Source organism: Hyla sarda, chromosome 5 (genome assembly GCF_029499605.1).
Source record: "Hyla sarda isolate aHylSar1 chromosome 5, aHylSar1.hap1, whole genome shotgun sequence".
NCBI lineage: Eukaryota > Metazoa > Chordata > Amphibia > Anura > Hylidae > Hyla > Hyla sarda.
The window spans coordinates 293,742,466-293,766,282 of record NC_079193.1 but is presented as its reverse complement, the minus strand read 5'-3'; the positions used below and the strand labels follow the sequence as shown (position 1 = coordinate 293,766,282).

At 40.1% G+C, this 23,817-nt stretch overlaps 1 protein-coding gene across 5 annotated transcripts in view; it reads left to right on the top strand.

Moving 5' to 3' along the window:
- NSMAF (neutral sphingomyelinase activation associated factor) overlaps window positions 1-23,817 on the top strand; it is a 77,541-nt gene that overhangs the window by 40,628 nt on the left and 13,096 nt on the right. For 4 of the 5 annotated variants that reach the window (XM_056522007.1, XM_056522006.1, XM_056522005.1 and 1 more), the window contains 7 exons: window positions 2,452-2,542; window positions 4,088-4,151; window positions 9,883-9,934; window positions 10,008-10,128; window positions 10,238-10,369; window positions 12,101-12,143; window positions 16,868-17,028. In XM_056522007.1, coding sequence (XP_056377982.1) covers window positions 2,452-2,542; window positions 4,088-4,151; window positions 9,883-9,934; window positions 10,008-10,128; window positions 10,238-10,369; window positions 12,101-12,143; window positions 16,868-17,028 — 664 coding nt within the window. Of the gene's footprint in view, window positions 1-2,451; window positions 2,543-4,087; window positions 4,152-9,882; window positions 9,935-10,007; window positions 10,129-10,237; window positions 10,370-12,100; window positions 12,144-16,867; window positions 17,029-23,817 lie in introns of those variants that run through there. The other variant, XM_056522009.1, reaches the window with a different exon arrangement.

Sequence of the window (23,817 nt, the reverse complement as noted above, 5' to 3'; positions counted from 1 at the left end):
CAACTGCAGCATTATAGCAAGTTTTTAAGAACACTGGAAAAACCTTTAATATACAGGGTGGGCCATTTATATGGATACACTTTAATAAAATGGGAATGGTTGGTAATATTAACTTCCTGTTTGTGGCACATTAGTATATGTGAGGGGGGGAACTTTTCAAGATGGGTGGTGACCATGGTGGCCATTTTGAAGTCGGCCATTTTGAATCCAACTTTTGTTTTTTCAATATGAAGAGGGTCATGTGACACATCAAACTTATTGGGAATTTCACAAGAAAAACAATGATGTGCTTGGTTTTAATGTAACTTTATTCTTTCATGAGTTATTTACAAGTTTCTGACCCCTTATAAAATGTGTTCAATGTGCTGCCCATTGTGTTGGATTGTCAATGCAACCCTCTTCTCTCATTCCAAGATGAACAGTTTCCTGGAAAGTGGATTGGTCGTCGTGGGCCAGTTGAATGGCCCCCAAGGTCTCCCGATCTGACCCCCTTAGACTTTTATCTTTGGGGTTATCTGAAGACAATTGTCTATGATGTGAAGATACGAGATGTGCAGCACCTGAAACTATGAATACTGGAAGCCTGTGCTAGCATTTCTCCTGCGGTGTTGCTATCACTGTGTGAAGAGTGGGAGAAGAGGGTTACATTGACAATCCAACACAATGGGCAGCACATTGAACACATTTTATAAGTGGTCAGAAACTTGTAAATAACTCATGAAAGAATAATGTTACGTTAAAACCAAGCACATCATTGTTTTTCTTGTGAAATTCCCAATAAGTTTGATGTGTCCCATGACCCTCTTCCTATTGAAAAAACAAAAGTTGGATTCAAAATGGCCGACTACAAAATGGCCGCCATGGTCACCGCCCATCTTGAAAAGTCCCCCCCCCCCCCTCACATATACTAATGTGTCACAAACAGGAAGTTAATATCGCCAACCATTCCCATTTTATTAAGGTGTATCCATATAAATGGCCCACCCTGTACATTACTTAGAATGCAAATTGTAGTCAAGTGTATTATAAGTGAAGTTTAAAGGGGTACTCCACTGCTAGCTATCTTATCCCCTAACTACAGGATTGAGTATAAGTGTTTGATCGCAGGGGGGTCCGGGCGATCTCCTGCACGGCTCCCCGGTATTCCGCATGCACAAAGCGATCTCCGCTCCTCTCCGGATTACTAGTGACCACAAGCTGGCCCCCTCCATATACCTCCAAGGGAGAAACAAACATATACGAACGCTGTATCTTCGTCTCTCCCATAGATTTGAATGGAGGGGGCATGACGAAGCCTAGCACTGCCGACGTTCTGAACATAAATGTTCAGAGTGCAAGGGTGCCGGGACGGAGATCTCAGGGGTCCCAGTGGTTGGACCCCCACCTTCCCTTCATCCCCCTCGGAATCAGACATCTTATTCCCTATCCATTTGATAGGGGATAAGATGTCTAGCAACGGAGTTCCCTTTTAAGGTACATTAACATGTACCATGTTTGCTGTGGATTTGACGCCACAGATTTGATGCTGTGTAAATCAAATGTAAATCAGGCTCTGTTCATTCTGGTGTCTGGTGTCTTCTTTTTTAGAAGAGCCAAGATGGAATTATGGATCTGGTTCAGTCATGTAAATAGTTCAGTCTCTTCAGTGTTTACAGCTGTTAGTGCCTGCGCTTACTATACATTTAGTAGTAGTGATGCAAGGAAATGCAATGTTGTCTCACTAACCTGAATGGGATAAGGCTGCAGTTCCTTTCAACAATGCTATTAATACTATTGTGAATGCAGGAGCACTGTCACCCTGTGCTGCTGTTTGTCAGGGGTGACATGGGTTAACGACAGCTCTGTTGTGCTACTGGTGGCCCAAATAAGACAGGATAGTAACCTTTTACACAATACTCACAGATAAGCCCCTTTATGCAGCTCCCCTTATTCTATAGACTTTGCGACAAAAGTTGCACTTAATCTGACAAGCAAGAAGAACATTTTTGATTTTTTTCAAATTTGTAAACTACTTCTATTTAAAACTTGTAAGCCTTCCATGACTTAACAGCTGCTATATACTACAGATAAGTTGTGTAGTTCTTTCCAGTCTGACCACAGTGCTCTCTGCTGCCAACACTGTCCATGTCGGGAACTATCCAGAACAAGAGCAAATCCCCATAGCAAACCTATCCTGCTGCAGACAGTTCCTGACACAGACAGTGGTGTCAGCAGAGAGCACTGTGGTCAGACTGGAAAGAACTACACAACTTCCTCAGTAGTATACAGCAAGCTGAAAGGTACTGGAAAGATACATATTTTTATATAGAAGTAATTTACAAATCTGTATAATTTTCTGTCACTTTAAGGCTACTAACCTTTTATAAAGACTAGTCAGAAATCTAACCGAGAAGCCATGATAAAGTAAACCTTATAAAATGACTATAATATTTCTTCTGTACTGTCTTGCAGAAGCGGTATCATGAAATGCCAGAGCCAAAATTTATATATGGAAGTCACTATTCCTCACCAGGATACGTTCTCTTCTACTTGGTTAGAGTTGGTAAGGTGCAGTCCTTTCATTCTTTACCAGGTTGGCTAACATCTGAAATAAAAGACTATGGGAAAAAATTATCATTGTTTTTACACAGTTTTTTTTGTTTGTATGTGTCGCAAATATTTGTACGAAGGATTATTTGTGTAAAAGTTTTTCAGCAGTTTTACTTCCACACACTTATCTATTTTTTTTTAAACGCTCCCTGTCTGTCTCCCAGGTTGGATGTGATTCTGCAGCTCAGTTCCATTGAAGTGAATAGAGTCACGTTGTAATATCACACACAACCTGGTGACAGACGCAGAGCTGTTTTTGAAAGAAACTAGCTCTGTTTTTCTATTACTGGATAACAGCTTTAAGTTATTTTATCAAAACTCTTTGGATGAAGTCAAGTGTAGCTGGTTTATCAAATGTGACAATTCAAAATGTTGCAGATTTTTTGCACAGTCTCATTTCAGCCCAGACTACACTTTAAAACGTACTTAGATCTAAGCTATTCATGAAGAATAAATAACAATTTGATACATTTAGCACAGGTACACAGGATGTACACAGAGGGAAAAATCTCTTAGTTTATACAAACAATGATAAATTTCCCCCCTTCCTTCCTTATGTGGTAACATCCTGCAGGTGCGAATAATGTTTTGTGGTTTATCTGAAAACGACACCTGGGCTTTATTGAGAAATCTGGTGCTGAGATCTTTCTTATGGTGGCTTTAAAATATAAAAAAAACATTCAAAGATAACATCTTTATTGTAAAAGTTTAACGTTATTAAGATGTTGGGAGAATTGTGTCTTGTATGTTTTGAAGCTAATAAATTCAGCCCTATGTTATAGTGTTTGTAGTGCTTTATAGTATTTTAAAGGGGTAATCATTCTATGCAGGGCTGAGTCTCCAGTTTCTAAAAAGCACTTTGTTTCCAGGACTGGAGACGTGATGTAATACCACGCCCCCTCTTGACGTCACGCCACGCCCCCTCCATTCATGTCTATGGGAGGGGGTGTGACGGACATCACACCCCCTCCCATAGACATGAATGGAGGGGGTGAGGCGTTACGTCACGTCTCTAGTCCTGGAAAGAAAGAGGTTTCCGAGACTGGAGATGCAGCCCCGCCCCTTTTGGATAGGGGATAAGATGTCTTTGGCCGGATAACCCCTTTAAAGGGAATCTGCTGTAACCCACTTCCCATCCCTGTCCCTCTTTGATCAATGGGAGTTATACATGAAATACCACCCTCTATTCCATAAGGGCCCAGATATATCAATCTGCTTGAAACTAAACTGTCTGCATTTGCCCATAACAACCAGTTACAGCTAAGCTTTCATTTTACCATTGCATATTAAAATAGAAATGCTGGGATGGGTTGTTATGGGCAAAACCATACTGTTTTGGTTTCAGACAGATTGATAAATCAGGGCCATTATGTGTTAAATTTTGGATTTTGGCAAACTTGTAAAATTGTTTTGCAATCTAGGGTAGAAGTAAATGGCAGTGGCATTTCAATTTTATATTACTTTAATTAAGATTCTCTAATGCCTTCTTCTCTTACAGCCCCAGAGCACATGCTATGCATCCAAAATGGAAAGTTTGACCATGCTGATAGAATGTTCAACAGGTTGGTAATATTCTGTGCAGATGATCAACAGTAAATTATGCCAATGTTCTACTACTGTTAACCCTTTGCCACAAATGGACGTTCATTAACGTCCATCTGCGGCTTTCAGGTGAGCGCGCATCATACCCAGTGGGTCCTGGTTGCTAATGCTGGTCATCGCCGATCAAATTTGATCGCCACGTCTAAAACTAAAGCAAGCATTGCCGTTTAGCTCAGTAGTGCTGTTCGGGACCACCACGGCGTCTAGAACAGCTTGCAGGATGCGAGCAGGATCCCTACCTGCCACCTCGCTGTCCAATCGCCAAATGACTGCTCCTTGCCTCAGATCTAGGTAGGAGCAGTCGAGCGGCGATAACACTGATCAATGCCATGCTATTGCATGGCAGTGATCAGTGTAGGAAATCAGTGTGTACAATGTTATAGTCCCCTATGAAAATAAAGTGTTAATAATGTGATTTAACCCATTCTCTAATAAAAGTTTGAATCACCCCCCCCCCCCCCCCTTTTTCCCATAAAAAAAAAAAATTTGTGTAAAAAAACAAACAAACATATGTGCTATCGCAGCATGCAAGAATGTCCGAACTCTAAAAATATATTGTTAATTAAACTGCACGGTCAATGGCGTACGCGTAAAAAAAAATTACGTCCAAAATAGCGTATTTTTGGTCACTTTTTATACCATAAAAAAATAATAAAAAGTGATCAAAAAGTCTGATCAAAACAAAAATGGCACAGAAAATTAGCCCTCATTCCGCCCCTTATACGGAAAAATAAAAAAGTTATTGGGGTCAGAATAGGAAATTTTTCTACGTATTAATTTTGGTGCATGTAGTTATCTTTTTATTTATTTTTTTGTAGTAAAATAAAATCAAACCTATATAAATTGGGTATCCTTGTGACCGTATGGATCTACAGAATAAATATAAGGTTACATTTTTACAGAAAACTGCACTGCGTAGAAATGGAAGCCGCTAAAAATTACAAATTGGCTTTTTCTTTTTCAATTTTGCCCCACAAATAATTTTTTTCTGGTTTCGCCGTAGATTTTGTAGTGAAATTATTAATGGTATCACAAAGTAAAGTGCCAAGAACAAGCCCTCATGGATTTTTAGGTGGAAAATTGAAAGTGTTATGATTTTTAGAAGGTGAGGAGGAAAAAACAGAAGTGAAAAAATGAAAGAGGGAAATGGGGTATTCCAGGAATTTTTCTTATTTGACTGTGCTACAGGGGCTGTAAAGTTAGTGTAGTTCATAATATAGTGTCTGTACCTGTGTGTGACGGTGGTCTGGCAATTCTTATGTAATTTTTACCCCAATATTTCTTTTTAACAGCATACAAAATGACTCATGTCTAGGGATTTCCCAGGTTGCAGTGCATTGAGACCTGACCTCACTCGTCAGTTGTGCAAAGGGAGCCTATCCTGCTTCAATGGGGAGAGCGACCGCTGAGTGGGAGAGAGATTATTTTGCAACAGCTGTAGACCCCATGGTTTGAATGGATGCAGCTCATTTTGTGCTGCAATTGGTGGGGTGGCTGATGTGTGGGAGGGGGGAATGTAACTTCACACTTAGAAGCATGGAACTATGGGATGTGTAGTTTAAGAGACCGAACTTCAACAGGAAATACCCAGTTCACAAAAAGATAGCCTGGCAGGTATGTACTAAAATCACCTTATGGTGGATAACCCCTTTAACATGCCATATCATATCATAGACATAAATGTAGGGGCATGACGTCACGTCCCCATCTCGGAAGCCCGGCGGTTTCTGAAACTGCAGCCGCAGCTACGCATAGAATGCGGGCTGCTGCAGAGAGATCGCAGGGGGTCCCAGCAGCGGGCCCCCCGCGATCAGACATCTTATCCCCTATCCTTTCGATAGGGGATAAGATGTTTTTGCCCGGAATACCCCTTTAAGGCCCTCATTCCTGGAAATCAGCCTCTGTAAAAAGCCGATCAGCCGAAAAACAAGTGAACACTCGTTATCATCTGCACATCACCCTGTGTAAATAGGGGGATGTGTGCCCCATAATGATGAATTTAAAGGGCCGCAGGAACATTTCCAGATCTTTTGTGCTGCTGGACCAAACTAATGAACGGTGAGATCAGCCCTCATTATTTGCAGCTCGTTGGCCCATGTAAAAGGGTCCTTACTGTGGAAAAACAACCTGCTCTCTAGGTGTAAAACACTGATAGATCACATTACAATTGCCAGTCCCTTTCCTTTTCTATCTACTGGTGGTACACTTTTGTGGTCGTTCTACCTTTACACAACAGAATAACATAATAATGTATGCCTGGCATGAAGGGGGTTAAACAAAAGAAGAGGCTCTCATTACCAGTGGATTGCTCTTCATTACCAGTGGATTGCTTTGGCAGCCGAGGGCCTAACAAGCACCCACAAGTCTTCCCTGACTATTTGCCTTTGCTTATTACTAGCAAGCAAGAGTGTGTTGGCATACTGAAAATCGATCAGCAGATCATATTGGGAAGTTCCATAGCTGGTGTTAAAAAATAAATAAAAAGTGTTATGGGAAAAAAAATATGTATGTTGCACAATTGGTAAAAGGAAATAAAACACTTATATAGCAGCAACCCATATTATAACGTTTATGGGTTATTTCAACTGCATGGTGAATGACCTAAAAAAACAAATAAATGGAAAGATACATAAAACTGCCTGTGCAAAAAAAATCTGGTGCATTATGTCTTACACATGTTTTAGCCCATGTTTTAGCCTTTAGCTTATCTGAAAGAGTATGTAGCTTTGGTGAAAGGGGTGGGTTTAAATATACCAATTTATTGTCTGCAAATTTGCCATAAAACTAAGCCAAGTAGGATTTGATGTGGCAGATTTTCAAAGAGCTTGTGTCACTGTTATAAATCTGGAGAACAAAGACTGTTCTAGTTTAACTTTACACTGTTCACTGTCCACATACAGTTAAAAAGTGTTGGCTCTTTTAAATATGGCTAAATGAAAACTATATTTTGGGCACGTTCACATGTGTGTATTTTCTGCTGCAGCAGATTTTGCTACCCATTGAAGTCAATGGGCAGCAAGAACTGAAGCAGAGAATACACACGTGTGAACGTACCCTTCACATGAATTCTGTATATATGATTATTATATATAAGTTTATTTTTTAAAATATAATCAGTTATATATACCCTAACATGGTACGGATTCAAAAATACAACTCAAGCAAATACACTGCTCAAATTAAGGGAACACTTAAACAACACAATGTAACTCCAAGTCAATCACACTTTTGTGAAATCACACTGTCCACTCAGGAAGCAACACTGATTGACAATCAATTTCACATGCTGTTGTGGAAATGGAACAGACAACAGGTGGAAATTATAGGCAATTAGCAAGACACCCCCAATAAAGGTGTGGTTCTGCAGGTGGTGACCACAGACCACTTCTCAGTTCCTATGCCTCCTGGCTGATGTTTTGGTCAATTTTGAATGCTGGTGGTGCCTTCACTCTAGTGGTAGAATGAGACGGAGTCTACAACTCACACGTGGCTCAGGTAGTGCAGCTCATCCAGAATGGCACATCAATGCGAGCTGTGGCAAGAAGATTTGCTGTGTCTTTCAGCGTAGTGTCCAGAGCATGGAGACGCTACCAGGAGACATGCCAGTACATCAGGAGACATGGAGGAGGCCGTAGGAGGGCAACAACCCAGCAGCACGACCGCTACCGCCGCCTTTGTGCAAGGAGGAGCACTGCTAGAGCCCTGCAAAATGAACTTCATCAGGCCACCAATGTGCATGTGTCCACTCAAACGGGCAAAAACAGGCTCCATGAGGGTGGTAGGAGGGCCCGACATCCACAGGTGGGGGTTGTGCTTACAACCCAACAACATGCAGGACATTTGGCATTTGCCAGAGAACACCAAGATTGGCAAATTCGCCACTGGCGCCCTGTGCTCTTCACAGATGAAAGCAGGTTCACACTAAGCACATGTGACAGTCTGGAGACGCCATGGAGAACGTTCTGCTGCCTGCAACATCTTCCTGGATGACTGGTTTTGCGGTGGGTCAGTAATGGTGTGGGGTGGCATTTCTTTGGGGGGGCCGCACAGCCCTCCATGTGCTTGCCAGAGGTAGCCTGACTGCCATTAGGTACCGAGATTAAATCCTCAGACTCCTTGTCTGTGCAGTGCTTGTTGGGCCAGTTGGCCCTGGGTTCTTCCTAATGCAAGACAATGCTAGACCTCATGTGGCTGGAATGTGTCCGCAGTTCCTGCAAGAGTAAGGCATTGATGCTATGGACTGGCCTGCCCGTTTCCCAGACCTGAATCCGATTGAGCACATCTGGGACATCATGTCTCGCTCCATCCACCAACATCCACAGACTGTCCAGGAGTTGGCAGATGCTTTAGTCCAGGTCTTGAGGACATCCCTAAGGAGACCATCCGCCTCCTCATCAGGAGCATGCCCAGGCGTTGTAGGGAGGTCATACCGGCACGTGGAGGCCACACACACTACTGAGCCTCATTTTGACTTGTTTTAAGGACATTACATCAAAGTTGGATCAGCCTGTAGTGTGGTTTTGCACTTAGATTTTGAGTGTGACTCCATATCCAGACCTCCATGGGTTAATAAATTTAGATTTCCATTGAAAATTTTTGTGTGATTTTGTTGTCGGCACATTCAGCTATGTAAAGACGAAAATATTTCATATGATTAGTTCATTCATTCAGATCTAGGATGTGTTATCTTAGTGTTCCCTCTATTTTTTGAGCAGTGTACAAATCTGTCAACAGAAGAATAGAAAAGTTATGGACCACTAAATTCAGCAACGTGAATGCAAAAAAATCACTGCAGTCCTTAAAGGGGTTATCCACCATAAGGTGATTTTAGTACGTACCTGACAGGCAGTAATGGACATGCTTAGGAAGGATCTGCGCTTGTCTTGGGGCTAAATGGCTATGTTGTGAGCTTACCATAAGACTGTTGCTAGCTTTTTGTGAACTTGTATTTCCTTTTTGACTTATGTTTTTTTGACTACAAATCCCACAATGCCATTTTCCTCCCTCTCGCACATTAGCCACCCCACCCATTGAAACAAAAGACCTGTGGTTTTCAATCAGGGTGCCTACAGCTGTTGCATTATTTGCAGATTGATCGCTCCACCCATTGAAGCAGACAGGCTCCCTGTCAGCTGACTAGTGAGTCAGGTCTCGGCCGCATTGCAAGCTGGGAAAATCTGAGACAACAGCAATTTTGAATGCTGGTAAAAATAAATATTGGGATGAAAATCACATATGAATTGTGAGAAAACCGTCACACACAGGTACAGACACTATATTATGAACTACACTAACTTTACAGCCCCTGTAGCATAGTCAAATAAAAAAAAAAATATATCCTGGAATACCCCTTTAACTTTAATAATAGAAGTGAACAAATTTGGGCTGTAGAACACAAACGGCTTGCAGTTCTATTTGTTAAAGATATTTAATTTCTTTTAGCTGTGTCTTTGTCTGTCACCTCCTAAAGCTGACATCAGCAGGGCGAAAGTAATTACAGTCTCCATTTACTCTACACCATATTGAAATAAATGGACTGTACAGCCTGTAAGTGAATAGCACTAACAAACACCACAGAGCGCCCATTTATAATTCTAGGCTAGATTGAATTTATTAACTGACATATTATTAAGGTTACCAAGCCCAATGTCCCAGCCATAACAAAAAATAATAAACATTTGATTTTTCTAGTATTGCCGAAACATGGAAGAACTGCTTAGATGGTGTAACAGACTTTAAAGAGGTAAACAAAGTTTACATATGTTCATTACTTAGTACCTAGATGTCTTTTTTTATTAATCTTTTTCTGGTTTTAGTTAATTCCAGAGTTTTATGGAAGTGATGGCTCATTCTTGCTAAACAGTTTGAATCTGGACCTTGGGAAGAGACAAGGAGGGAAATTAGTTGATGATGTAGAAATACCTCCTTGGGCTGCAGGTAAGAGAACCATATGTTGTCAAATAGGAGCGCAAATCAGGACAAATTTTGTCTTTGGATATATTGTATTGTGTGTACTCGAGTGTACGTCAACCTCTTGTTCATTCAGGTGTAGATGACTTTCTGCAGAAAAACAGAGAGGCCTTAGAGAGTCAGTATGTGTCGGACCACCTCCATGAATGGATTGACTTGATATTTGGATGTAAGCAGAGAGGAAGTGAGGCGGTTGCTGCAAATAATGGTAAGTCAGTTAACTGTGTCAAAGACCGTTTTAGTTACTCTTAACCTCTTAAGGACGCAGGGCATACCTGTACGCCATGCGCCCGCTCCCGTGATATAGTGCGGGGTCACGCGTCATATCTGGTCGGTCCCGGCAGCTAACGGTAGCTCGGACCCGCGGCTAATAAGAGACCTCACCACGATCAGTTATCAGTGGTATTAACCAGGGGTCAGTTATAGGGGTCAGAAGAGGACATTTTTAAACGTTTTAATTTTTGTGTATGTAGTTATGATTTTTTCCAGAAGTAAGACAAAATCAAACCTATATAAGTAGGATATCATTTTAATCATATGGACCTACAGAATAAAGAAAAATGCGTAGAAAGGAAGCCCCCAAAAATTACAAAATTTTTTTTTTTGGGGGGGGGTTGTTTTTTTTTTTTCAATTTTGTCGCACAATTTTTTATTTTTTTGTTTCGCCCTAGACTTTTGGGTGAAGTGACTGATGTCATCACAAAGTAGAAAAGAAAGTAGAAAGGCTTATTATATTTTAAAAGGTGAGCAGGGAAAAACTAAAGTGGAAAAACGGTCAGTCCTTAAAGGGTTAAAAGTGGAGTTGCTTAGTATTTAAACTTCTACAAAATCACTTTTTACTTTGACTTAATATTGCATGCTTTTATTTTTCCTCCAATGTATCTAAAAGAAAATATAAAGCATTCTTTCCCCTGATCACAAGTTTTTTTAGTTGTTTTTTATATACAGTCCATGTGCAGAACTATGTGCCTTAGGGTTGGCACTGCTGTTACTTCATAGTTCTAGACTCCAAAAAAGCCATGTCAGATCCTGCCGTCGTGTATAGCTCAATACCCTGAACCATGACCTGTTCTCTCACAAACACACAATGTTATATATCCCTTTGGAAACCTGTCTATAGCCATTTCAGTGAATAGAGGGCAGGGAATTAAGAGAAGGTTGCAGGAGAGAGTATGTTTCACATGGAGCATGTACTGAGCGTTGAACTTACAGATGCACAAACAGGCCGGTCAGAAGAAGCAAATCTAGCAGATAAAATCAATAAATAAATCGACCTGCAGCACAGTAATAAATGCAAGGTAGTACAGATATTTTCCTCTAATCTTTCATCAATTAGATGTGATAAAAAAAACAAAAAAAAAAAACCTTCAGTATGACCACCCAAATAAAAGATCCTCTGCCGCTGGCATCTCTGCAGTGCCCAGTTTTCACTGATTAGTACTACCTGCTATGAATTGCATGTAATACCATCACAATTGCAGACATTCGTCTCCGCTGCAGCCAGCGATTTGCTGAGGGGACATTTCAGTTTTCGTATTCTGATCTAATTGGGCACAGTTAGGACACCAGCACGTTGGCTTATACGCACAAAACAGCAGTGCCAACAAGTGCCCCTGTTGTCTTTTCACTGCCCACCACTGCATGATTTGATGTGCACTGCCTTTCAATAAAAAAGTTACCACAGGTGGCGAGTGCCACTGAGACTTTTTATTCTCTTCTTCATCTGATTTGTCCGATCTACACTGCGGGTCTTCGAAAGTTCATATTCCCTCATACCCTCCTTTTTAATTTGTAAAACTGCCTGAGCCCATAAGAAAAATCAGAGGAGTTTCCTAATAGGTCATCTCTACTGTTGCTCCTAGACTTTTTACAATGTGTTGTTCGGAAACAAATTAATCTGATTTTATCAGGTAATTTTTCTTATTTTCTTCTTTTTTAGTGTTCCATCCAGTGACATATGAAGGAGAAATTGACTTAAAAGGGTAATTCAAATGAACTTCCAAGATTCTGTATTGCTGTAGAGCTTTTTATTCTTTACACATATTATAGAGGCTTATGGGTCCTGGTGCAAGGGCTTCACATTGGGGGCCCCCTCCTGCCCCTGTCTCTTTATACAGATGGATGTTTCCAGAAAAGATTGATCCAGCACTCATAAATTATTTTTTTTTGTCTAAAAGAAAGTTAAAAAACAAACTTCTCAAGGAGCTAGCTGGTGCTGTCATTACTGTGTTTTGAGCCCTGCCCTGAGCTCTTACTCATGAGTAAAAGTCTGGTGTGTGGGGGGGGGGGGGGGGCTCAAAACCTGATGATGACAGGATGAGGTAATGTCTGGAAAAACATATTTTTAAATTTTCCTTTTTTAGATAGATGTAATGAATTCTGTTGGTTTAAGTACTGTGAGTACTGGATCAACCTTTTCTGCATGGTTTCTTCTCATCCAAGCACTGTAGAAACCAAACTGGTGTGCATGAGTAGGCTGGGTGAATGTGAAATCAAACATGGCCCAAAGTTAATATAAACCCCAGACAAACAAGGCCCAAAATGAATGAAGACCCCTTTAAACAGGACCTGTGGCCAACCCCCGAAAAAAAGGTTTAATTATCATTAAATAGCTTTGATAAGTGCTGATAATATACCTTTTACAGTTTCTCCAAAATTATTTTGGATCCCAAAATAAATACAAAACCCAGACCATGTTTGAAAATTCACACAGACCTCTAAATGAATTTGGTTTTCAGATCAAACTTCTACATTTACTAAGCATTCCTTGTTGCTGCAATATATATACACACATGATGTGTATTGTAATAAGTAAAGGATAGAGTTAAAGGGGTATTCCGCCCCTAGACATCGTATCCCCTATCCAAAGGATAGGGGATAAGATGTCAGATCGCCGCGGTGACGTCATGGCTCCGCCCCTCGTGACATCACTGCCCGTCCCCTTAATGCAAGTCTATGGGAAGGGGCGTGACGACCGCCACGCCCCCTCCAATAGACTTGTATTGAAAGGGGCGGGCCGTGACGTCACGAGGGCTGGAGCCATGACTTAACGATGCTCCGGCCCCTGTATTGCCCGTCATTACGTTCAGAGCGAACTCGCTCTGTGCTGTAATGATAGCGGGCTGCTGCAGCGGCAATCCCGGGGGTGCCCAGCAGCGGGACCGCGGCGATCTGACATCTTATCCCCTATCCTTTGGATAGGGGATAAGATGTCTAGGAGCAGACTACCCCTTTAATGCTATAATCATTTATAATAATAATTCCTTTTATATAGCACCAAAATATTCTTCAGTGCTGTACAGAGCTTGTCATCACTTACATCGGTCTCTGACCCCATTGGAACTCCCAATCTAAATTTCAAATTAAAAAGGTTAAAACTGTGTAGCTCACTTAGCATTAATAAATATATCCGAGGTGAACTGGTGTTACCTTCACCCAAAGGTCTAACAAATATTAAATAATGAAGTTGAAAATCAACTAGGAACCAGTCCTCAGGGTATATTGGATAGACAGAAAAGAGATGGAAAAAAGAGTGATCCTGATATACAAAATATTTATTTTATGTTACTAAAACACTGATACTCTCTGTCCCTGCTGGGCCCTAGCATTGGACACAGAAGTCAGTGAAAATAGAAATTAAAAATTATATTAATAAAATGATAAAACTTGCAACAAAATGGGTGATATATGGAGTATTCAATAATGCGCATTATCTTTAGCGCATTATTGAATACTCCATATATCACCCATTTTGTTGCAAGTTTTATCATTTTATTAATATAATTTTTAATTTCTATTTTCACTGACTTCTGTGTCCAATGCTAGGGCCCAGCAGGGACAGAGAGTATCAGTGTTTTAGTAACATAAAATAAATATTTTGTATATCAGGATCACTCTTTTTTCCATCTCTTTTCTGTCTATCCAATATACCCTGAGGACTGGTTCCTAGTTGATTTTCAACTTCATTATTTAAATTTCAAATTAACTTATCGTTATGTTTTAAAGTCTGGGAGGAAACCAGAGTATCTGAAGGAAACCCACACAAACACATTGAGAACATACAAACTCTTGGTGGGATTTGAACCCAGGTCTCCAGCACTGCAAGACAACCGTGTTAACCATTAAACCCTTATAAATTTTAGTATTACACACAGATAAATATGGACAGATACCTCACTACCAGACAGCCTAGAGTAGCCCAGAATGCGTTTGTTGGACTGCATTACTTAGGCTATAATTTATGATAAGGCATTGAGATCTATATGAATTTCCTTTAGAATTAGAGCAAGGAGATATATGCAATGGAGGCTCCTAACAGAACCTCCAATGCAGATGTAAGCACAGCCTAGCTGATGCAATAATGTTCTCCCTTCTTCCCTGTAAAAATAGAAACAAAAAAAACATACATACTAGTCTGCTAAATTGGCTAAAAAGAGAAGTGTCAAATGATCAGGAACACAAGGAAGACATAGGACGTAAATGTACGTCCTGGTGCCCTGGTACTTAATGCACCAGGACGTACATTTACATCCTATACTTGACTACGAGCACTGGAGTGGTGCTTGTGTCATGCGCAGCCAGGGACCCGCCGGTAATGGCGGACATCAGCGATCACGCTGATGTGTGCCGTTAAGCCCTCAGATGCCGTGATCAATACAGATCACGGTATGTGCGGCACTTAATATGGATGATCGGATCACCCACATCGCTGCCGCAGGGATACGATCATCCAGCATGGCGGCCGGAGGTCCCCTCACCTGCCTCCGGCCGTCTCCAGGTATCTTCTGCTCTGGTCTGAGATCAAGCAGACCAGTGCAGAAGATCACCGTTAATATTGATCAGTGCTATGCCCTATACAGGGCATATCAATCAAATGATTGATATAAATAGTCCCCTATGGGGACTATTAAAGTGTAAAAATAAAAGTAAAAAAAAAGTGAAAAATCGCCCCCAATAAAAATGTAAATTGTCCCCTTTTCTCCATTTAACCCCCAAAAAGTGTAAAATAAATAAATAAATAAAATGTATAAACATATTTGGTATCGCCACATGCATAAATATCCGAACTATTAAAATATAGGCCCTCATTTACTAAGAAAATCGGGTTGTAAGTCTATGTTGCTTTCTTATTCGACTGCTTTTTTCCCCTGGTATTTATTATTATGTCGCATCCTGTTTGTCGCATGTGGGTTTTGTAGGTTTTGGTTTCCAACTCCTCTGAGCTGTCGGGAAAAAATCAACAACAATTCAACAAATTCGGGTTGGAAACCTTAATAAATACGTGGGAAAGCTCAGAAATGTCGGGTTACGCCCCTTTTTCGGGTTTGGGAGAATCCACATCGGGTCCGTCGGGAAAAAATGTCGCATAGTGTCGCAGACTGGCGCACGATGTCTGCGACATGGCGCAGACAAAGATGCGCCAAAAAAACCCGACAAAAGAGGTCGGGTTTAGAATAGTAAATGAGGGCCATAATGTTAATTATCCTGTACAGTGAACGGCGTGAACATATATAAAAAAAAAAGTCCAAAATTGCTGCTTTTTTATAGCATTTTATTCCTCAAAAAATTGATAAAAAATGTATTAAAACTTTTATATATGCAAATGGGGTTTGAAAAAAAAAGTACAGATCACAGCGCAAAAAATGAGCCCTCATACCACCGCTTATATGGAAAAAAGTTATAGGTCAGCAAAATAGAGGGATTTTAAACGCACTAAATTGGTTAAGTATATACTTTAAGTATACACTTTACCATAAAGTGTACAGCATGAAAACAAAACCTTCTAAATTTAGCAAAATTGCGGTTTCCTTATCAATTTCCCCACACACATAGTATTTTATTTGGTTGCGCCATACATTTTATTGTAAAATGAGTGATGTCATTTCAAAGCACAACTGGTCGCGAAAAAAAAAGCCCTCATACTAGTCTGTGGATGAAAATATAAGAGTTATGATTTTTAGAAGGCGAGGAGGATAAAACGAAAGTCCTTAAGGGGTTAATATATGCAAATGTGGTATCAATAAAATGTACAGATCACAGCACAAAAAATGAGCCCTCATACCGCCGCTTATACGAAAAAATGTAAAAGTTATAGGTCGTCAAAATAGAGGGATTTTAAAAGCACTAATTTTGTTAAAAAGTTTAAGAATTTTTTTGAAGCAGCAAAATAATAGAAAAGTATATAATGATGGTATCCTTTAATTCGCATTAACCCACAAAATAAAGATCACATGTAATTTTTACTGTAAATTGTACAGCGTGAAAACAAAACTTTCTTCAAAATTGCTGTTTTCTTTTCAATTTACCCACACAAATAGTATTTTATTTGGTTGCGCCGTACATTTTATGGTAAAATGAGTGAGGTCATTACAAAGGACAACTGGTCGTGCAAAAAATAAGCCCTAATACTAGTCTGTGGATGAAAATATAAAAGTGTTAGGATTTTTAGAAGGCGAGGAGGAAAAAATGAAAACGCAAAAATAAAATTGGCTGCGTCCTTAATGCCAAAATGGGCTGTGTCCTTAAGGGGTTAAAGTAACTGTTCTAATTTGGTTCTAACATTTTCTTTACATTTTGTTTTGTCCTATATTTTATGCCTATTTGCCATATATTACCCACAGTGATTCTTTCTGCATGCACTTTATTTTCCTGCATAATATAACTGAGCCTAAATCTAAGGAATTTTATTTTGTTATTCACCTTTCAGTATTGAAGATCCTGATCAGAAAATAGCAATGCTGACTCAAATTTTGGAATTTGGTCAAACACCCAAACAGCTGTTTACAAAACCGCATCCAAAGAGGATTTTTTCAAAGTCCAGAAGTTTTTCTCGGTCATCCAGTCAGAATCTGTCTACAGTAGAGTCAGGTATTATACAGTATCATGGTACCTGATGGTATTTTATTAAACCAGTATCTGACATTATTACAGCTGGTTTCACACCATGTTCAGGAGATCAAATGTCCTATATGTGAATAACATAAATTGTATGGCAGTGACAAATGTTCAGTGAAACCAGCTTAAGTCTTAATAAGTTATCCCAAATAGGGCTTTTCAGGAAAAATAGGAAAAGGTCCAGCACTTTGCTTAGATGAGTGCATTTTATTAGATCAACCAGACATGACGAATGCACAAAGGTGACTCGTTTGGTGGCGTGCTGCTGTATGACTAAGGTTGCAACATGCAACCGAAAAGCGTCACCTTTGCGCCTTCGTCATGTCTAGTTGATTCAATAAAATGCATTCATCTGAGCAAAGCTTTGGACCTTTTTCTCTTTTTTCTGGATTTTTCTGTGGGACCCCGCTACATCCTGGTCAGTGTCACTGAAGGGCAACGAGGGATGTGCTGATATCTCTCTTGCATGTGTGAAATAGGGCTTTTGTATCATATATGCTGAGCAACTCAGGATTTAAAGTGAATGTGTCTCTGATTTAGTATGTAAGATAGCCCTCAGTACCCTATACACGCAGAGAGGTGCATCTGGGTGATGAGGCATCTGCTGTAACATAGAGACACAACTGACCTAAAAAAAACATTATCGACACGTGTCTTATTTACCCGGCGACATTTCTTTTTAACGTAGGATTTCAGTATATTATGTTGTTTTTTTTTTGTTTTTTTTAACTAGTGATAAGTCACATGATCATTTCTCTTTTTAATGTTCTCTTAAAGTCAATGAGCTCTTATCAGTTATGATGTAGTTATTTGTAGATCTGGCCGCTTACAGTCACACTAGATAGATGTCCCCAAGTACAGGAATTCAGATATCATGCCCTTGCTATGCAATAAAATAAGATCAACACCGACATAATTTGATCAATTTGAGTTTTATTAAACCATAAAGTTCCCTAAGTATTTAATAAAAACCTTTAACACAAAGAGACACATTTAAAAAAAAAATAGGGGGCAGAGAGACTCAAAAACATGCAATGTATATAATGCATCCTAGTACATCTAAGAAATAGTTAATACTTTGTGTTGTGGCCCAGAAAACAGGTAAATATTAGTGCACGGTTACACAAGGATGTTGAAACAAAGCTGTACAAAGCTGTGTTAGGAAAATATGATTAACTCTGGTAACAAAGAAAAAAAGCTACAGTCATGGCCGTAAATGTTGGCACCCCTGAAATTTTTCAAGAAAATGAAGTATTTCTCACAGAATAGGATTGCAGTAACACATGTTTTGCTATACACACGTTTATTCCCTTTGTGTGTATTGGAATTAAACCAAAAAAGGGAGGAAAAAAAGCAAATTGGACGTAATGTCACACCAAACTTTTTGGCCTGGACAAAATTATTGGCACCCTTTCAAAATTGTGGAAAAATAAGTTTGTTTCAAGCATGTGATGCTCCTTTAAACTCACCTGAGGCATGTAACAGGTGTGGGCAATATAAAAATCACACCTAAAAGCAGATAAAAAGGAGAAAAGTTCACTTAGTCTTTGCATTGTGTGTCTCTGTGTGCCACACGAAGCATGGACTACAGAAAAGAGGACTAGATCTAGATTTGCCTTTGTTCACAGTGCGCAACATTATCAGGAAGTTTGCAACCCATGGCACTGTAGCTAATCTCCCTGGGCGTGGATAGAAGAGAATAATTGATGAAAGGTGTCAAAGTAGGATAGTCCGGATGGTGGATAAGCAGCCCCAAACAAGTTCCAAAGATATTCAAGCTGTCCTGCAGGCTCAGTGAGCATCAGTGTCAGCGCAACCTATCCGTCAACATTTAAATGAATGCTATGGCAGGAGACCCAAGAGGACCCCACTGCTGACACAGAAACATAAAAAAACAAGACTACATTTTGCCAGAATGAACTTGAGTAAGCCAAAATCCTTCTGGGAAAACGTCTTGTGGACAGATGTGACCAAGATAGAGCTTTTTGGTAAAGCACATCATTCTACTGTTTACCGAAAACGGAATGAGGCCTACAAAGAAAAGAACACAGTACCTACAGTGAAATATGGTGGAGGTTCAATTTTGTTTTGGGGTTGTTTTGCTGGCACTGGGTGCCTTGAATGTGTGCAACAAAAACACAACCTGGGCACCACTGCAATAACACTATAGTGGGTGCTGTCAGTGGCTACATATAGGAATGGAAGGCAAAAAGAAAAAAAGCTAGCCTCTATGTATTAACGCACACCACAATATATACAATAAGAAATATTTATAAATGTTTATTTATACACACAAAAAGTAGCACAAACAGATAAAACCACTTAAAAACATGTGAGAAAGAAAAAACATGGTGGAGGATTGTAATCCTACAACCACCAACCCCTCCCTGGTGGACACAATGGACCTGTAGCAAGAGTCCCTGGAACAAAAGTCGAGGTAATGGATCATACAAGCATGTTATGGTCGGACATGGATGAAAGACATTGCTAACATGACTGAATGCCACAAAATAACTACTGCCATAGGCCAATGCTGAAACAAGACTACTAACTATGGAAAACCATGTGTCATGATACAGGGGACATGCTCGCCAACCAAGGGGGGGGGGACACAACAGCTCCACACGTTCTGTTGTCCTGCACGACAGCTTCCCCAGGAGTGAATAGTGCTATGTGATGTGGGAATAAGTATACCCACAAACTAGATACACCCGTGTGTTGCATGAATTAAATACAATCACGTCATAGTATGATAGGAAGTGTGACATAGTAATAACAAAAAGAAAGCCGGATGTGGGGCAAGGTAACGGTCTGTATCACTGACGGAAGTGGGGCCACAATGAGAACAACCCTAAATGGCGATCCCGTACCCAAAATAAACCACCAATGTATACAAATATATGTATAACCTCATATGATGCGGACCAAGCAAAAAATTATATAAACATATGTCACCTAATATTATCAGAGAATATAACAAGTGATTTATGACATGTAATCTAATAAAAGTGGCAAGTGAATCCTAAAATATAATGCATACTTATATCTATAAAAACACATAATTATGTAACATCTCCATACCCTTAAATAACTAGAAAAATGTGACCCTGACATAATAAATACCCACAATTATACAACATGTAAAACACATATCTATTGGAAGATGCATCTCCCAGATGCGTCAAAAAGATGCATCCCTGGTAATGTAATAACACTGATGAGACCATAACTGAACAAGGGACTTTGGAGCATGAGAAAATGTTCAGTTGTGGTCTCATCAGTGTTATTACATTTTGACTGGGACCCTAACAATATGAGGGTAAGGGTTAGAATAGGTAGGGTCATTTGTTAATAGAATACTCACCTGTATCCTATTCCCTTCCCTTCTAGTGATTATTGTCATTCATATATGACATGACATTCATAATACACCTATTTCTTGAATGTCATGTGTTTATGCTGAGGTGATTTATTGTATGTATTAAAGTGCACATTTCTTTTTTTGTACTTGTATCCTGATATACAATTTTAAATGAATCCATTAAAAGGTATTTTTTACTTTATTATTTGAGCCTTATTGATAGAGTTTATATGTACTTGATAGATTGGATACAACTCAGCATTCTTTCTCCTCCAAATATGACAAGTTGAGTTTTCACCAAAAAGTTCTACTTTGGTTTCATCTGACCATATGACATTCTCCCAATCCTCTTCTGGATCATCCAAATGCTCTATAGCAAACTTCAGATGGGCTCGGACATGTACTGGCTTAAGCAGGGGGACACGTCTGTCACTGCATGATTTGAGTACCTGGCGGCGTAGTGTGTTACTGATGGTGGCCTTTGTTACTTTTATCCCAGCTCTCTGCAGGTCATTCACTAGGTCCCTGCATGTGGTTCTGGGATTTTCACTCACCGTTCTTGTGATCATTTTGACACACGAGATCTTGCGCGGAGCCCCAGATCGAGGGAGATTATCAGTGGTCTTGTATGTCTTCCATTTTTTAATAATAATTGCTCCCACAGTTGATTTTTTCACATCAAGCTGCTTGCCTATTGCATATTCAGTCTTCCCAGCCCTGTGCAGGTCTACAATTTTGTTTCTCGGTCGCTCTTCATTGGGGGACATCTATACTGATGGGTATATGCTCTTGCCACTATGAGGCACTGACATTAAGAAAACAAAGTCTGCTCCTCCCTGGCAGGATATACCCGCCCACTGGAAGTGAGGTAATCAGTTTTAGCTAGTGTCAGTAGGAGACAAGACACAGGTCTGGGAGCTGCCCAGACCTGGTCTTTTTTTTTTTTTTTTATTATTTTCTAGTAAGGGCTGTTTAGTTTGGCTCTTATCTCCCTTTTGTTTCCCTTCTTCATGTGGGGGTTCAGGCGCATGGAGCTACCGGTTCCCCCATATGCGACAAAGGGGCAGGGAACATAAGAGTATGGGCCGTCAACCCCTTATTGCCAACGGCCAGCGCCTGGAGGATGTACCCTGGGTCCGGGTCCCCCACTGCCCCTGCTTGCCCTGCTATCTTAGCCTGGTATGATGCAGCGTGGTCTAATGCTGGCTGAAACCGTTAAGGGGTGAGTATGTGGCAACTGGGGTGAGTATGCCCCCCCATTACCACAGTGTGGCAGCTTAGCAGGCACTTCTATAGCGCGCTGTTTCATCCTGCGGCCATTACAGGGACTGCCCTCATATAGTTACATATAGTTACATAGTTCATAAGGTTGAAAAAAGACCACCAAGTTTAACCTATAACCTTAATGAGTCTACGGAGTTGATCCAGAGGAAGGCAAAAAACCCTCATACTAGAGGTAAAAATTCCTTCCCGAATATGGCAGTCAGAATAAATCCCTGGATCAACGTTCTGTCCCTGTAAATCTAGTATACATAATCAGCAATGTTATTTTTCTCCATGAGTTCACCATGACCACCTTGGCTTTTTTCGACCACTGTTTTTTTTCAGCCACCGCCATCTTTCCATCGCTACGTCACACTGCAGGGTGTTGTGTTGGAGGCCGGCCTGCCCCACGCTCCGTACTTCAATTCCAACCAAATTTTGTCTCCAAAAGCTCAATGGCGCTCCTCCTCTTCTGAGCATTGTAGTGCGCCAGCAGAGCACTTGACATCCACACATTGGGTATTTCCATACTCAGAAGAAATGGGGTTACAAATTTTGGGGGACATTTTCTCCTATTACCCCTTGTAAAAATGTAAAATTTGGGGGAAAACCAGCATTTTTGAGAAAAAAATTTTTTTCTTCATTTACACATCCGACTTTAACAAAAAGTCGTCAAACACCTGTGAGGTGTTAAGGCTCACTGTACCCCTTGTTGTGTTCCTTGAGGGGTGTAGTTTCCAAAATAGTATGCCATGTGGGGGTTTTTCTGCTGTTCTGGCTGCGTAGGGGCTTCGTAAATGCGACATGCCCTCCAAAAACCATTTCAACAGAATTCGCTTTTCAAAAGCCAAATGTGACTCCTCTTCTGAGCATTGTAGTGCGTCAGCAGAGCACTTGACGTCCACACATGGGGTATTTCCAAACTCAGAACAGATGGGGTTACAAATCTTGGGGGGCATTTTGTCCTATTATCCCTTGTAAAAAATTTTAATTTGGGGGAAAACTAGCATTTTTGTGAAAAAAAAAATCATTTACACATCCATCTCTGACAAAAAGTCGTGAAACACCTGTGGGGTGTTAAGGCTCACTGGACCCCTTGTTACGTGCCTTGAGGGGTGTAGTTTCCAAAATATTATGCCATGTGGTTTTTTTTTGCTGTTCTGGCACCATAGGGGCTTCCTAAATGCGACATGCTCCACAAAAACCATTTCAGAAAAACTCACTCTCCAAAATCCCACTGTCGCTCCTTCCCTTCTGAGCCCTCTAGTGCACCCGCCGAACACTTGACATACACATATGAGGTATTTCCTTACTCAAGAGAAATTGGGTTACACATTTTAGGAAGATTTCTCTCCTTTTACCCCTTGTAAAAATTCAAAAACTTGGTCTACAAGAACATGCCATTGTAAAAAATGAAGATTTTGAATTTTCTCCATCAATTTGCTGCTATTCCTGTGAAACACCTAAAGGGTTAACAAACCTTTTGAATGTCATTTTGAATACTTTGAGGGGTGCAGTTTTTATAATGGGGTCATTTGTGGGGTATTTCTAATAAGAAAGCCCTTCAAATCCACTTCAAAACAGAACTGGTCCCTGAAAAATTTCGATTTTTAAAGTTTTGTGAAAAATTAGAAAATTGCTGCTATACTTTGAAGCCCTCTGATGTCTTCCAAAAGTAAAAACATGTCAACTTCATGATGCAATCATAAAATAGGCATGTTGTATATGTGAATCAATATATCATTTATTTGGCAGAGAGCTTCAAAGTAAAAAAAAAATGCAAAATTTTCTATTTTGTCATCAAATTTTGGAATTTTTCACCAAGAAACGATGGAAGTATCGACAAAATTTTACCACTAACATAAAGTAGAATATGTCACGAAAAAAAAAAATTTGGAATCAGAATGAAAGCATCCCAGAGTTATTAATGCTTAAAGTGACAGTGGTCAGATGTTCAAAAAATGTCCGGGTCCTACAGTGAAAAATGGCTGGGTCCTTAAGGGGTTAAAGAAGAAATTACAGGTCTGTGAGAGCCAGAAATCTTGCTTGTTTGTAGATGACCAAATACTTATTTTCCACCACAATTTGCAAATAAATTCTTTAAAAATCAGACAATGTGATTTTATGGATTTTTTTCC